At 34.1% G+C, this 13,097-nt stretch overlaps 1 protein-coding gene across 1 annotated transcript in view; it reads left to right on the forward strand.

The window, feature by feature from the left end:
* Positions 1–3,926: 3,926 nt before the first annotated feature.
* The window catches only part of LOC132753833 (tolloid-like protein 2), a 31,292-nt gene continuing 22,121 nt past the window's right edge, over positions 3,927–13,097 (forward strand). The window contains exons 1-4 of the mRNA XM_060744375.1: positions 3,927–3,973; positions 5,666–5,764; positions 8,734–8,903; positions 10,517–10,620. Of these exons, the coding sequence (XP_060600358.1) occupies positions 5,715–5,764; positions 8,734–8,903; positions 10,517–10,620 (324 nt within the window). The 5' untranslated portion in view covers positions 3,927–3,973; positions 5,666–5,714. The remainder of the gene's footprint in view (positions 3,974–5,665; positions 5,765–8,733; positions 8,904–10,516; positions 10,621–13,097) is intronic.

Consider the following 13,097-nt stretch of genomic DNA (forward strand, 5'->3'; position numbering starts at 1 on the left):
TTTCTAATGTCTAAAAGCATTATAAGTAAGCTTGCATTATGAGAATTTTCCCTTAAACATAGCCATAAAAGATGACAATTTTACATTAAAATTTAGCAGATGAATGCCCACTTGTTTAGTTCTAACACGAATCCGGCGATTTTTTCCCTATCCGGACGCGTGACAAATAAGTACGGAAAACAAATCCAGGACGGCAAATTTGCTTAAGTAGCAGGTTTGTTTGTTTTTGGGGTTTGATTGTTCATTTTTACGGCCTTTTTCCAAATTATTTAAGTCATATAGGCGGGTAGTTTTCCTAAAACCAGTCGTTCCTGGAGAGTTAACGCAGGTACTGTGACTACGCTTCCTCCGCGGCTAAACTACCGAAGCAGTCTCGCCGGGGATGGCGAACCCACGGCGCAGGAGAGGTAACTGGGATTAGAGTCATCGGAGCTCTAAACCCCCTCGACCGAACGGGAGGCGGCTGTAATAGGTACGGCAACGTTTATTTGTTTATGTCGTGGTGTAGATCGGAGAATAATATATTCAAATCGGTGATTTTATCACTGGAATAAACATGCACTGTTTGTCGTTGATGCGCATCTTATATCCACTCGGCTACGCCCTCGTATCTTAATTTCTCGCATCCGAACTCCAAACCAGTGATGTTTAGTGAGCGATAGAAATCTACAGTTTGGAGTATTAGTTATTTCTTAAACCTATTTACAAATTGTGCTATGTAAGTATTTTTCTGGTGTAACTAGTTGACTTTCCATACATATCAAAAACCGATGACTTTGTTGAAAATTTTCGTTAAAGTTGTCACCGGCCAGGTTGGGTCATGTCCTTGGTATATCATGGCGTTAAACATGCATTAAATAACATTTAACCGTAATCTTTGTTTGTCAAATTTTAATAAGTTTTAACCATAGTTAATACATCTTTAATGGGGATAACTATGTACATGGGATACCTCCCGGGCAGTTCGCTAATACAGGTTAAATTAGTAATCTGTTAACAACACCATAAAGCGGTTTGCATGCATAATATTGGTACCCGTTCTACCGCTCTTCAAAGTTTAACCATGCCCGCCAAATTTCAGCCGCCATTTAGTACCTGATGGTCGATGATTTTAGGTGAATCAAAGTAGTTGTAAAAAATACTTTATTAGCTTAATTGGGCCACAATCATCACAAGGGATTGTGTGGCTTTATTAATAGTGCCATATGTCGAGAGTGTTTTATAATGCACCTCCGATGGATTTTATTGACAATCGGGTTGTATGGATTTGATGAATAGGCGCATTGCAGGCAGAACATATTTTGTTTCTTTTGTTTGTCTTTGTTAAGCTCACTCTGCCGCGGGCGATGTGCTAAATTGTGAGTCGGTCTGTGTCCGGCATGCGTCCATCCGTCGCGTACAGTAATATTGTTTTATGCTGGATAAAAGTGAAAATGACGTTTTGTCTGACTGGTAAATAAGCCTAATTGCTGAGGCTTTGAGCTTTGTTGAGGGTATTTTATATATTCAGAGAAATTTAACCGTATCACCATGCTATCGGATTTGCTTTTCTGTTTCATTTCCAGGCCACAAATAGCTCATCCGTCCTGAAAATTCAAATAATTTGCGGATGTGGCCTATCAGAAATGTGGGGACAGAACATGTGGGATATTCCGACCATGGGTTGTTGTTAGGGGTTTTCATTGAAAATATCCAACAGCGCTAGGCATTCAATACTGAATAAATTTCATTGTCATTTGAAACAAATTATTAATTAATAGTTGTTAGTAAGGGTTGTGGATGAGTGTGATGTATTTTTTTAAGTTGGCTCCGTTTCCGTTGGGCAAAGCTACCAATAGCGAGGGTAATAAGGTGATTTAAAGAAATGAAAAATGGTAAAGTCTATTTTATAAATTAAATTATGAAAATATTTTAGTTAAATTAAATGAATTATTAGATAAGTATAGAGTTGTTGTCTTTTGTTTTATTACGTGAAGATAAAGTGTGGTCCTTTTCAAAATTCTACGTTTTATTTTAGTTGACGCCATGTGTTTTCTCGTTTAGGGGCACACGGGGTATTTGTTTAGGTATTTCAATCCTAATGAGGTTACCGTCGCTTTGAAGAGTTGTGTCAAATAGGGCTAGAACTAACTGGTTAACTACGATTGAAAATGGAGGGCCGTGGGTTCAATGCGGCCCAGAAGGGTCACTTTTTTTTCTTGTCTTTTTCTTGCTTTAAGCATGTATTTATGGTATCGTCGATGTCGCATTGGTGAAAAGAAAAAAGTGTTTAAGTTGTTGAGAAGTTTTTAATTTATATAGGGGTATTATTGGCAAATTTATGCTTAATTTAGTTAATATATGGGTACCTGATATTCTTTCTAACCAGTAATAAAATCAAAAACGTCGGAAAAAAAAAACCCGGGGGTAAAAAGTTTTTTTATTTTTTCATATTTTACAAAGGATCAAGCGCAATAATCTTCTCTAAACAATTGTAGGAAACTGTGAAAACAGGCACTCATTTGGGTAGTATTTTTGAAAGGATTTTTTTAAATTAGGGCTCCCATAGTAGGAAAATGGTCAGGACACTGGTGTAGTGAAAAATGGTTGGGGTAGGCGTGGACATTTTTATACGAGGATTTCATAAATTTTAAAGTAGAAGGACCGATAATTTTTGCTATGTGGGATTGTGTAGCTGGAATGGTACTATTTGTTTCCTAACCAAAAATTTAATTGGGAAAACATTTTTCATTGGAATGTTATTGCAAATTATTTAAAGGTTCCGTGCATTTGTTTAAAAAAGGGCCCCTCATAACATCGCTAGCTTGAGTTGCAGGAAAAGTTGGCGGCATAGACTGGATTTCCGTGAGCGGTGAAACTTGTGTTTAAATTTTGGCATACAGGTGGGCACTTTAAGGTATATGATCGTGACCCTATGATGTCGAACTTTTTTTAGTGTCTTATAGGTGCCGCATTAGGGTGGTAATTAACCTAATTGTGGGGAGCGGCCGATAGACGGCCCACGTTTTCATGGAATGGGGCAAATTACTGTGTCCACATTGGGAAGGTTTCATGAATAACCGGGCCGTATGAACAGAAATCTGCAGGATGGGGTTTAGAGTTTTCAGAAATTTTCACCATTTTAATGATTTAAAGTTTTGAATATTGCTTAAGCCGGGTGCTAGGGGGCGGTGGACGGGTAATTTGCAGTTGACGGATAGCCGTCATGAATAGGCTAATTAAATTCAAGATAATTAAATTAATAGAATTTATAAATAATAGGGACCTTGGTAGCAGTTGTTTTAGTACACAGCATGTGAATGTGGTTTCATATATAATTTTTTTAACGCGCACGGTGTGTACAATTACAGCTTATAAGTCACCATAGGTAATTTTTGTAAGAACAGAAAATATTTTTATTGCATAAATATAGGGCGTTCAGGCAAAAACAATGTCGCGTTAGTGGTTGGGAACTTACTGCGGGTGACATATTAAACTGAGTATGTGATATTGTTGTTGTTCCGTTTTGTTCGCGAGAGAAACAATTCCCATGGTAGAGTAGGGATTGAAACGGAAGGAACATGAAGTGAGTTGTGATTTTTAAATAATTATTAAGATAATTTAATTTAGATAGACTTATAGTATTAGAACTAGAGTGATAATGGTTTTCCTTTATTCATTTCTGAGAATTTTATAACTTTCAAAACGTATATGTAACATTGGGGTAGTTTAACCACGATAGGGTTGCTCAAACAATATGGGCTTCGTCGTTCCGTTTTGGCCAAAATCCAATTAGCCTTTATCGTACTCGTATTATTGATGTGACGGTGCAAGTATTGTAAATCTAAAAATGGCAGAATTCCATAAATTGGCAACTGTTTTTTAGCAAGCAGCACAGGTGTGGGTGATGAAATTGCTTTAGAAGCTGACGGGGACGGGTGGTAGCTGAAATTCAGCTCCGGACGGAATTAATCAACGGCACAGAATTCTACAGGTATTGCATGTAATTGTTAGATATTATAAAGCAAGGTTCTAAGAAGGTCCGCTTCTACGTGACTTGAATATACGAGTACCCAGTGCAAAGAGACAACAGAATAAATGCAGCTAACTCTTATCTCAAACGATATATAGTTTATTTATACAGTGTAATTTGAAAATCTATTACGTATCATAGGCGTATGAAAGTGAAGCTAACTTTGTCCAAATGTTTCCGTCTCATAGGGAAAATAAAGAAAAACCACATTAAAACAACCAATCTTGTTTTCTCACAAATTGTTAAGGTACGTACTCTCAAAAAATGGGTATCAAGTAGAATTTTAAAGTTTTATAGAGAGTATACTACATGTATCATGAAAACTTTTCTGAACTTTGTTTTGAAAATCAATTAATGTGAAGATTTCAGTTTATACCAACTGCTTTTTCTTTTGTTTTATAGCAGTTGTTGAACATGTACTTTTTTCAAAGCGGCATGCCTCCCAATTTGCTGAAATATTGCAAGAAAATTATTCTTGAGAAAAATTAGTGATATTTTTAAAAAAGTCAAAAGATTAAAGTTATAATTTACATTATATGTGAAATTATTGACTGATTTTGCAGTATTTATCATCGTATTTATACTGCGTGACTAACACAAGAAGGGCTATTTCCGCATATTTCGACCTTTATAGGTCATTTAAGTGAATTGTAAGTACAAATTGTTTTGTGTTATTACTTTTATTTATTCACTACACACTGTTTTACATTGAAATACATTCTCAAAAACAAAGATAATGAAAGTTAGCATGAATCATCTGGAGGCACGCTGTCTAACTGAAATTAAGACAACATCTTTAATACATTTTAAAAGTAAACAAACGATCTAATCAATAGATTTATACTGTATTTGTTTTCATGTATATTTAGGAAATGAATATCAATTCTGAGTGCATTGTTGTAGAATAATGCACGGTTTGAGTTCAAATGCGTAGTAATATAATCACGTAGGTCAATAGGCCTGAATTACAAAGCATTTGAACGAAAAACGTGCATTATTCTACAACAATACTCTATTTCCATTCTAACACGTCATGAAAAAATAGATATATTACTTTTACAAAGTTGGACTTTATTTTTGGTGGTTAAATAAAGGCTGTTCCAGTGGGGTGAAACAAAACTGTTGTAAAATCTACCATGTGTAGAAACATTTTAAGAATAACCAATTTTGAAAACGTTGATAAAACTTTGTTTGTTTGTTTTATTTTCCTCAAAACTTTTTCAAGCGACATACAAATTATTGAAAGTGAAATAAATGTAAAACTTAACTCGTTTGCGACATTAAAATAGCGTACTTGTTTTGATTGTTTTGAACGTGATGTTTGGCGCTACATTGTGACGTCACATAAACAACATTTTAAACGTCTGTACAGCGTTAATGACTGAATTAAAGATATTGGTGTTCGGATTCATTTTCTTAGTTAGACCATTTTCTTTCATTCTAGATAGTTTTCACAACAACATTCGACAAAAAATTGTTTTTATTAAGTAGATTTTTCAAACAAAATGGCGCCCTCAATGTGAAAATACACAGGGAGATAAAAACGAACGGCGAGTGCATTGTTGTAGAATAATGCACGCTTCGGGCCTTCTTTGTTTATATAGAAAAATTCCGATAGTGTTAGACTAACATTCTAATCATCTTTCTATTCAGAGTAAATGAAGAATGTACATGGACGCTTAAGACAGCTCAAGATAATTTCATGATCTTAAAATCCGACTACTTCATCGTCGAAGAGAGCGAGAACTGTATGTAAGTAACTAATAGTTTTCTAAAATGCTTATTATAACCTAAATAAAGCTAGTACAATAGAGTAACTGGGAGTCATTTTCTGTCTCAGAACTTACAGTTATACAAAAAGTGTATTTACTGTAATTCACAAACTATATAAAGTTCAAATTCAATACACTTGTATCACCCATGCACAAACACATAAAAGCCACCTTATCCAGACTACACCGTTGTCACATGTCCGTGAATAACCAGAACATAACAAAAACATCAAATTAATACACTGTAATATCAAAGTTATCAAAGTATAATTTTAACTAATTGATTGTTTTGTTTATTTACTAGAATACAATCGAATAAGTTATCCCTATAAATTTTTTAGCCGTATATTTAAAAGATATCACAATAGTTAAAATTTATCTACCACTCGTAGAATAAATATTAACTTAAAGATCTACAGCAGCCATGTTAAATTGCATCCTCTTCTAAATTTGGCCAGTTATAACCCCATTTACATTTCCGTACGGGTCAGGCAAGGAAACACTGCGAAAAGTTGTAGTGTGTCCGCAAACGGTTACGGTAACGGTAACTTCCCCTAATCAGTAGGGAAAATGTTTAGCAGACGATAGGCTTTTGATCCAAAGTTTAATGATTGGAATCAGATCACAACGACTGTTTGATCAATTTTATGTTGAATTATTGGCAGAGCCAGTTCTCAACTTTGAACAGTGACCCAGATTCAGTTTTCAACGTTGAAAAATGAGAAGAAAATGCAATTTTCAACAGGATCAAAATTCAATGTTACTCCAGCAGCATAGAAATTGAATCGATGCAACATTAAAGATACCAAAGATACATTGATGTAATGCTAATAATTCTTCAAGGACTGATACTAAAATATCTCTGACATCTTTTAACCAATATGAAAATTAAATGCACCATTATTACAAGATTAAAAAAGCCCAAAAAGGTGCAATTCAAATTGTTGCAAACCAGGTTTTATTGATATACTGTTCCTGACCTTTATATGGGAAAGAAAAAAAAATGGCCATCATGGAATATTTGGAATATTGAATTTGACACTCCTGTTGGAATATTGAATTTGACACTCCTGTTATTCAATGAAATTCGGCTTATGATCCCATAATAAAAGTCACGTGCTAGAACCTTTTTAATTAGATTATTGTAGGTTACAAATATGTATGAAAATCTGCATCGCCACGTTACACAGAGCTTTGTTTTCACAATACCGGTAATTCACTACAAATTCACAGAAATAAACACTTTACTGTTAAAAAACGTAGTAAAGTATAAACTATACTTAAATTATATTCCACCTAACCACTTAAAAGTTTATACAGTCGTAGCCTGATAAATCTACACCGACTGAGACACCATTGTTTGTGTTACCCCGAAGTATATTATTTCTAATATTTTTCCACTGCACTCTTGGATCTTGACCGTATTTCATTGTTTTGTTTTTCTCTTTTATGAACTTCTGTACTAAGTATTTTGTCTTCCCTTTAATAATATCGTCATTTAAAGACAACAATATTGAAGGAGGTATATAGCAAAGTTCGCCAGCGGCATTTTTGTTCAAATTTTAAGCATAGCTCCAGCTCGACACCAGTCGCAAACAAGGGTAGATAGACTGCCAACAGTTCATCCAGATAGGTTATGTCAAATTTTTGTAAATAAATGCTGTCCTTTTGGCAAGATATTTGGATTTCGAACAGTACTTTTGCTTCTTGCTGATACGTATCAGTAAAATGAACTTGTAATTTTGGAGGTTTGAGGTGACAGCTCTAACACAATAGTACAGGGTTCGGATCTGTAATAAAGAGATACATTTACATAAGTCGAAAGTGAAAATCATTTCATTACATCTTGACTAATTTATTATATCAATTTTTAATTTTAACATAATCTGTAACAAGTATAGATCTGTGTTCTTTACTTGAAAGTTTAAGACATCTTGCACATTTTGGCTCTGAAAAGCTCAAAGCAATTTGCTACCTTTTTTTAAAAAAGGATACAAAACATTGACATTGAATCAATTCTGATCCCTGTTTAAAGTTTAAGATTCAGTCATTGTTTCATACAAGCATATTTCACTTTAAACATATTTTATCATTGATGCCAACACTATAAAGTGTTGAGAATTGAGTACCGCTCAAGCCGGTGCTAGGGGGCGTGAGGGATGTTGCACTTTTTCATTATCCCTCATGTACAGACTCAATCGAACCGAGTCTGCAATTCTTATGTTATTTTGTTGTGATTAATGCTTCCGAGGGATCACTTTGTTTCCAGAATTTTTTACTTTATAGCCGGAAAGGCTTTTAGAGCCCTCTTCAAAATACCAAGGGTATTCAAATCATCAGGGGTTGATATTCTTCACTTACTTAAGTCATTGATAAAACTTTTTTTACTTGCGTGTTAAGGTATAGTTTTTTTTTTCAGAATCCATCAAAGCTATTTGCTTTACACTTGTTTCATTATACAAATACGACGCCATGTCAAACTGACAGATAATTCAAACCTTATAGTTTGCAAAATTATGAATGCATTTCAAAAGTACAGTGCAAGTTTTTGCCACTTTTTCACACAACATCATGTTAAACCTTTTAAATGTTTATTTAAACTTTGAACTTTTAATAATATGAAGCGCGTAAAAAGTGTGAAAAACGATAGGTCGTGTTTGAACTAAAAACAAGCAAGTTTCTGTCTATTACATGCCTTTGATGAAATTCATTATACAAGATTTACTTTGGATAATGTGAGATTATCCAGAAATATTTCAAATAAAATTTCTGGTTCAGAAGTCGCCTACAAAGAAGTGGTAATAAGTTTAGTTATTTACCTGGATTGCTGAAAAGTAGATTTTCAAAGTAAAAAATACAAGGCGTATAACACTTTCTGAATGACGTAAGCTTTAATCGTGCTTGTTTTTAATCACATTTATTAATATTGTAATTATTATATTTTGGTAGCTGGGACTATGTTGAGATTACAGAAAAGGGCGTTGATGGGACAACAAGCAAATACTGTGGTTGGAACCCATTGACATATATCACATTTGGGAGCGAAATCCAACTACAGTTCAAGTCGGATGTGTCATATGGATACAAGGGTTTCAAATTCATCATCGAGTCGAGGAAAAGTAATTGTTTTAAAACCTAATTATTTTATTTAATCTAATCAAAAGCATTGTTCAGTGTCAGAAAATAAATCTAAATAAACTCCATTATTATGTTGATTTCCAATATTACCTTTAGTTTTATGCACATTCATTTTTACAATTAATGGTCTGAATTATATTGTTGAATACAATACTGATTTTATTGATTTTTTACAGTTTTTTGTGTCGCCTCTACGGAGTAGTGGCGACATATAGGGATCACTTCTCCGTCGTCTGTCTGTCCGTCTGTCTGTCCGTCTGTCTGTCTGTCCATCCGTCCGTCACAAAACTTGTTCGGACTACTCCTCATAAACTACTGGTGCAATTTCATCCAAACTTTACAGGAATGATCAGTACCAAGTCTAGGTGTGCATATTGTCAGGATTTTCCGGTTCAATGATGTTTGTCAGAGTTATGGCCCTTTAATAATTTTTAATTTTAAAGTTTGTCCGGACTACTTCTCTTATACCACTAATGCAATTTCAATGAAACTTTACAGGATTGATCTGTAGCTCAAGTCCTTGCGCATATTGCAGGGGTTTTCCGGTTGAATGATTTTTGGCCTAGTTATGGCCCTTTGATAAAAAGGTTTGTTTTTCTGTGTGTTGCCAGATACACAAAAGCTTGTCCGGACTACTCCTCATAAACTACTGGTGCAATTTCATCCAAACTTTACAGGAATGATCAGTACCAAGTCTAGTTGTGCATATTGTCAGCATTTTCCGGTTCAATGATTTTTGTTTGAGTTATGGCCCTTTAATAATTTTTATTTTTAAAGTTTGTCCGGACTACTTCTCTTATACCACATATGCAATTTCAATGAAACTTTACAGGATTGATCTGTAGCTCAAGTCCTAGCGCATATTGCACGGGTTTTCCGGTTGAATGATTTTTGGCCTAGTTATGGCCCTTTGATAAAAAGGTGTTTTTTTCTGTGTGTTGCCAGATACGCAAAAGCTTGTCCGGACTACTCCTCATAAACTACTGGTGCAATTTTATCCAAATTTTACAGGAATGATCAGTACAAAGTGGTTAGTCTAGTTGTGCACTGTCCGTCTGTCTGTCCGTCTGTCACAAAATTTGTCCAAACATGAAATTGGCCATCATGAGGCGACACATGTGATTACTGATCGCTCTTGTTTTTTCAAAAGCTTATATTGGACTTGATTAGCGTATTGTCCAAAGCATTACAGCTATTTATTCGTCCAGCAGAATTCAATATTGTTTTCAACAATGTATAATAACCTCAAATTATTACTACATTTTTGTATTTATATAAGTCAAAGAAGAGACCAATTGATATACACTTTAAGTCGACTTTAGCCGTCATATTTCTTTTTTATGTCTGCTCTACTTATAAGTAAAACACCGATAAAAATCCTATTTTACATTTTTAAAAGACTATAAAATCGTTGTTTGATGTTTGTCACAATAACTTGATATATGACAGGGAGACCAACTTACTTGGCATTATGGTATCATGTTTCATATAAATTTATACCGTGTCCATAGACCCTTCTATTAAATAAACAGAACAATTTAATAGGGATGAAATAATTTATGTCTTTTGTAAAAAATGATGAAACCTATTGTAGGAGGTGGAGATGACTCTAAGTGCATTGGCAGTATATTTGGTGGTGAAGATTCAAGAATAATGAATGAAGATAGTTTAGAAGAGGATTGTTTTTACAGAATACAGGTAACAGGCAATTTTCCAGCTTTACAGGTGGAGAAACGCTCAAGTGCCTATATATGAGCCGCGGAACGACAAAACCAACGTAATTGTTTTGCGACAAACATGGATCCAGACAAGCCTGCGCATCTGCAGTCTGATCAGGATCCATGGTATTCGCGATCAGTTTTTCTACTTGTATTAGGGTTTGTAAGCGAACAGCATGGATCCTGATCAGACTGCGCGAATGCGCAGGCTTGTCTGGATCCATGATGGTCGCAAACCCATTATGCTGGTTTTGTCGTGACACGGCTCATATATATTTTTTCAGCCATGTTCCATAAGCTAGCTACCTAGGTCACATCATATAATTCAGAGTGGGATTCAAACCTATAGCGGTTAGTAGCAAGTTGTTTTTAATAAACAAGCTTAACTACTTCGCAACGGAGACCTGTTCATTAATTGAATACAATTGTTTTACGCTTTATGAATCGAGTTCATTGCATAATTAATAAATATCATGATAAGCATATGGCATTCGATTTGACGTATGTCAACCGCCTTCCATCGTCAACAAGTAACATCCTGGCTATCACAGTTTGTATCAGATCTTCATTAATCTTCGTTAGAATGACTATATTAGTGATCCCTCGGATTATTTCAAAGACTGGGTTTGACTGAGTCTTGATAAGATTCATGTCATCTTGTAAAAGAAATTAGAAGTCTCCATATTGGTCTGATCTTGATAAGAAATTGTCAGAATTTTATCCCAATGGTCTATCAGATGAGTTTGAAGACAAGTCTAAGTTAAAAAAAACCTTCATATAATTTGATTATCTCTGAAATGTTTAAACACTTTTTATCATAAACATCATCTGTGCAACAAATTATACCATAAAAATGATATAATAGTTTTGCTCAAAATCGACGGCCATATTGGACGCCATCTTGGATTTGGAAGAGGTATAAAAGAGAAATTTTGTAAGATTTAAATTTTTGAAAAGGAGAAACTATATTCATGCTTTTGGTGTTAGTTAAAGGTCTGTACCAAAAATTGGAATGAGAGAGCTAGTATGTACGTCAAATGTATATGGCGGCTATTTTTAAAATGGCGGCCATCTTGAATGAGAAGAGATATTTTTGGTCCCACTTCACTTTTGAAATCTACATGTTCTAAAGATGATTTCCTTAAAGTTTTATGCTTGTATCACAATTTGCACTATTTTCTCAATTTCCCGCCCCACTAAAACAAAATCTTGTTACCACAATTTTGATTTTTATTTGTTCAAAACTACGTTGGGAAAATTACTTCTTCGCTCGATGGAGATTTTAGTTCAACATATTGTTATGGTATGGATTGCTTGCCCTTGTTACTACGTTTATCTTAGTTAAATTGACAGGGAACCATTAATAATTTTATTTATTTTCTTTCAATTACAAGACAAGTACAATTGTTGCTGCATGCAGCAATTGAGAAGTTCTGCGCAAAAAATGCGCTCATAAAAAATAACTTACCAAATCATTCTTAACCACAGGTCATGTTCTATTCAGTTTAAGTATTAGTACTATTTGTTTGCATAATAATACATTTCGTATGCACTGTCCATAAGAGAGGGGTCAGATATTAAATTTTAAAAAATATATACTTTCACTGATGCCTACCTGGAAAGGAAAGTACAAGACTTACAAGAATTGTAAATGTAATGTGACATGACAGTAGTGTTTGTGTCACTACTGTAGTTAGTAATATAAGATGATAAAAATATATAAGCCTGTACATTTTTTTTCACCTATAATCCTACTCATTTTCTACAAATAACATCAACTAATCATGGTAAGAAATATAAAAATCCATATGTAAATAAGCCAAATGGATTTTACTTTCCAAAATGTCCTTCGCATGTTTCGTAGCAAATTTTATATCATGATATAACAAGAAAAGTATTTATGCAAAGCAAGCAAGAAATGAAGCAAATGACGATGAACTAGTAGACATCTGATGACTGACTAGATATTCTTATAAAGTTTTGAGTGGTTCATTGCATTTTACCAGAATTGTATGTCATAGCTTAATGGGAGGCCAAAGACATTGTTCATCATGAACTTTGGTAGGTTTGCTAGAGATTAAAATTTTAAATGTATTTTCTTTGGAACATACAACTGTTTTAATATTATAATTGTAACAAATACACAAATAGTAACAAAAGAGTCTAATAAAGTAATGCATTTTTTAATGTCAAATCAGAAAAATGGTTTCTTTTAATACCTTGGATTTCAGATTTCAATTTCAAGATAAATACTGAAATTAGAACACACACTGGAATGAAAAAAATGGGATAAATTTCAAAAAGACCAAATTCAGGATTTTTTTGTTATATGGTGATACATTATTGATCAATATAATGGAAGACTGTTACCTGAATTTTAGACAGGTATGAGGAAATACACTAACATCATGTTCATGCGAGTCGAGTCAAAGATATAAAAACTACTTGACATAGGTT

This window comes from Ruditapes philippinarum, unplaced genomic scaffold (genome assembly GCF_026571515.1).
Source record: "Ruditapes philippinarum isolate M1 unplaced genomic scaffold, ASM2657151v2 ctg6506_1_1_1_1, whole genome shotgun sequence".
In the NCBI taxonomy this organism is placed as follows: domain Eukaryota; kingdom Metazoa; phylum Mollusca; class Bivalvia; order Venerida; family Veneridae; genus Ruditapes; species Ruditapes philippinarum.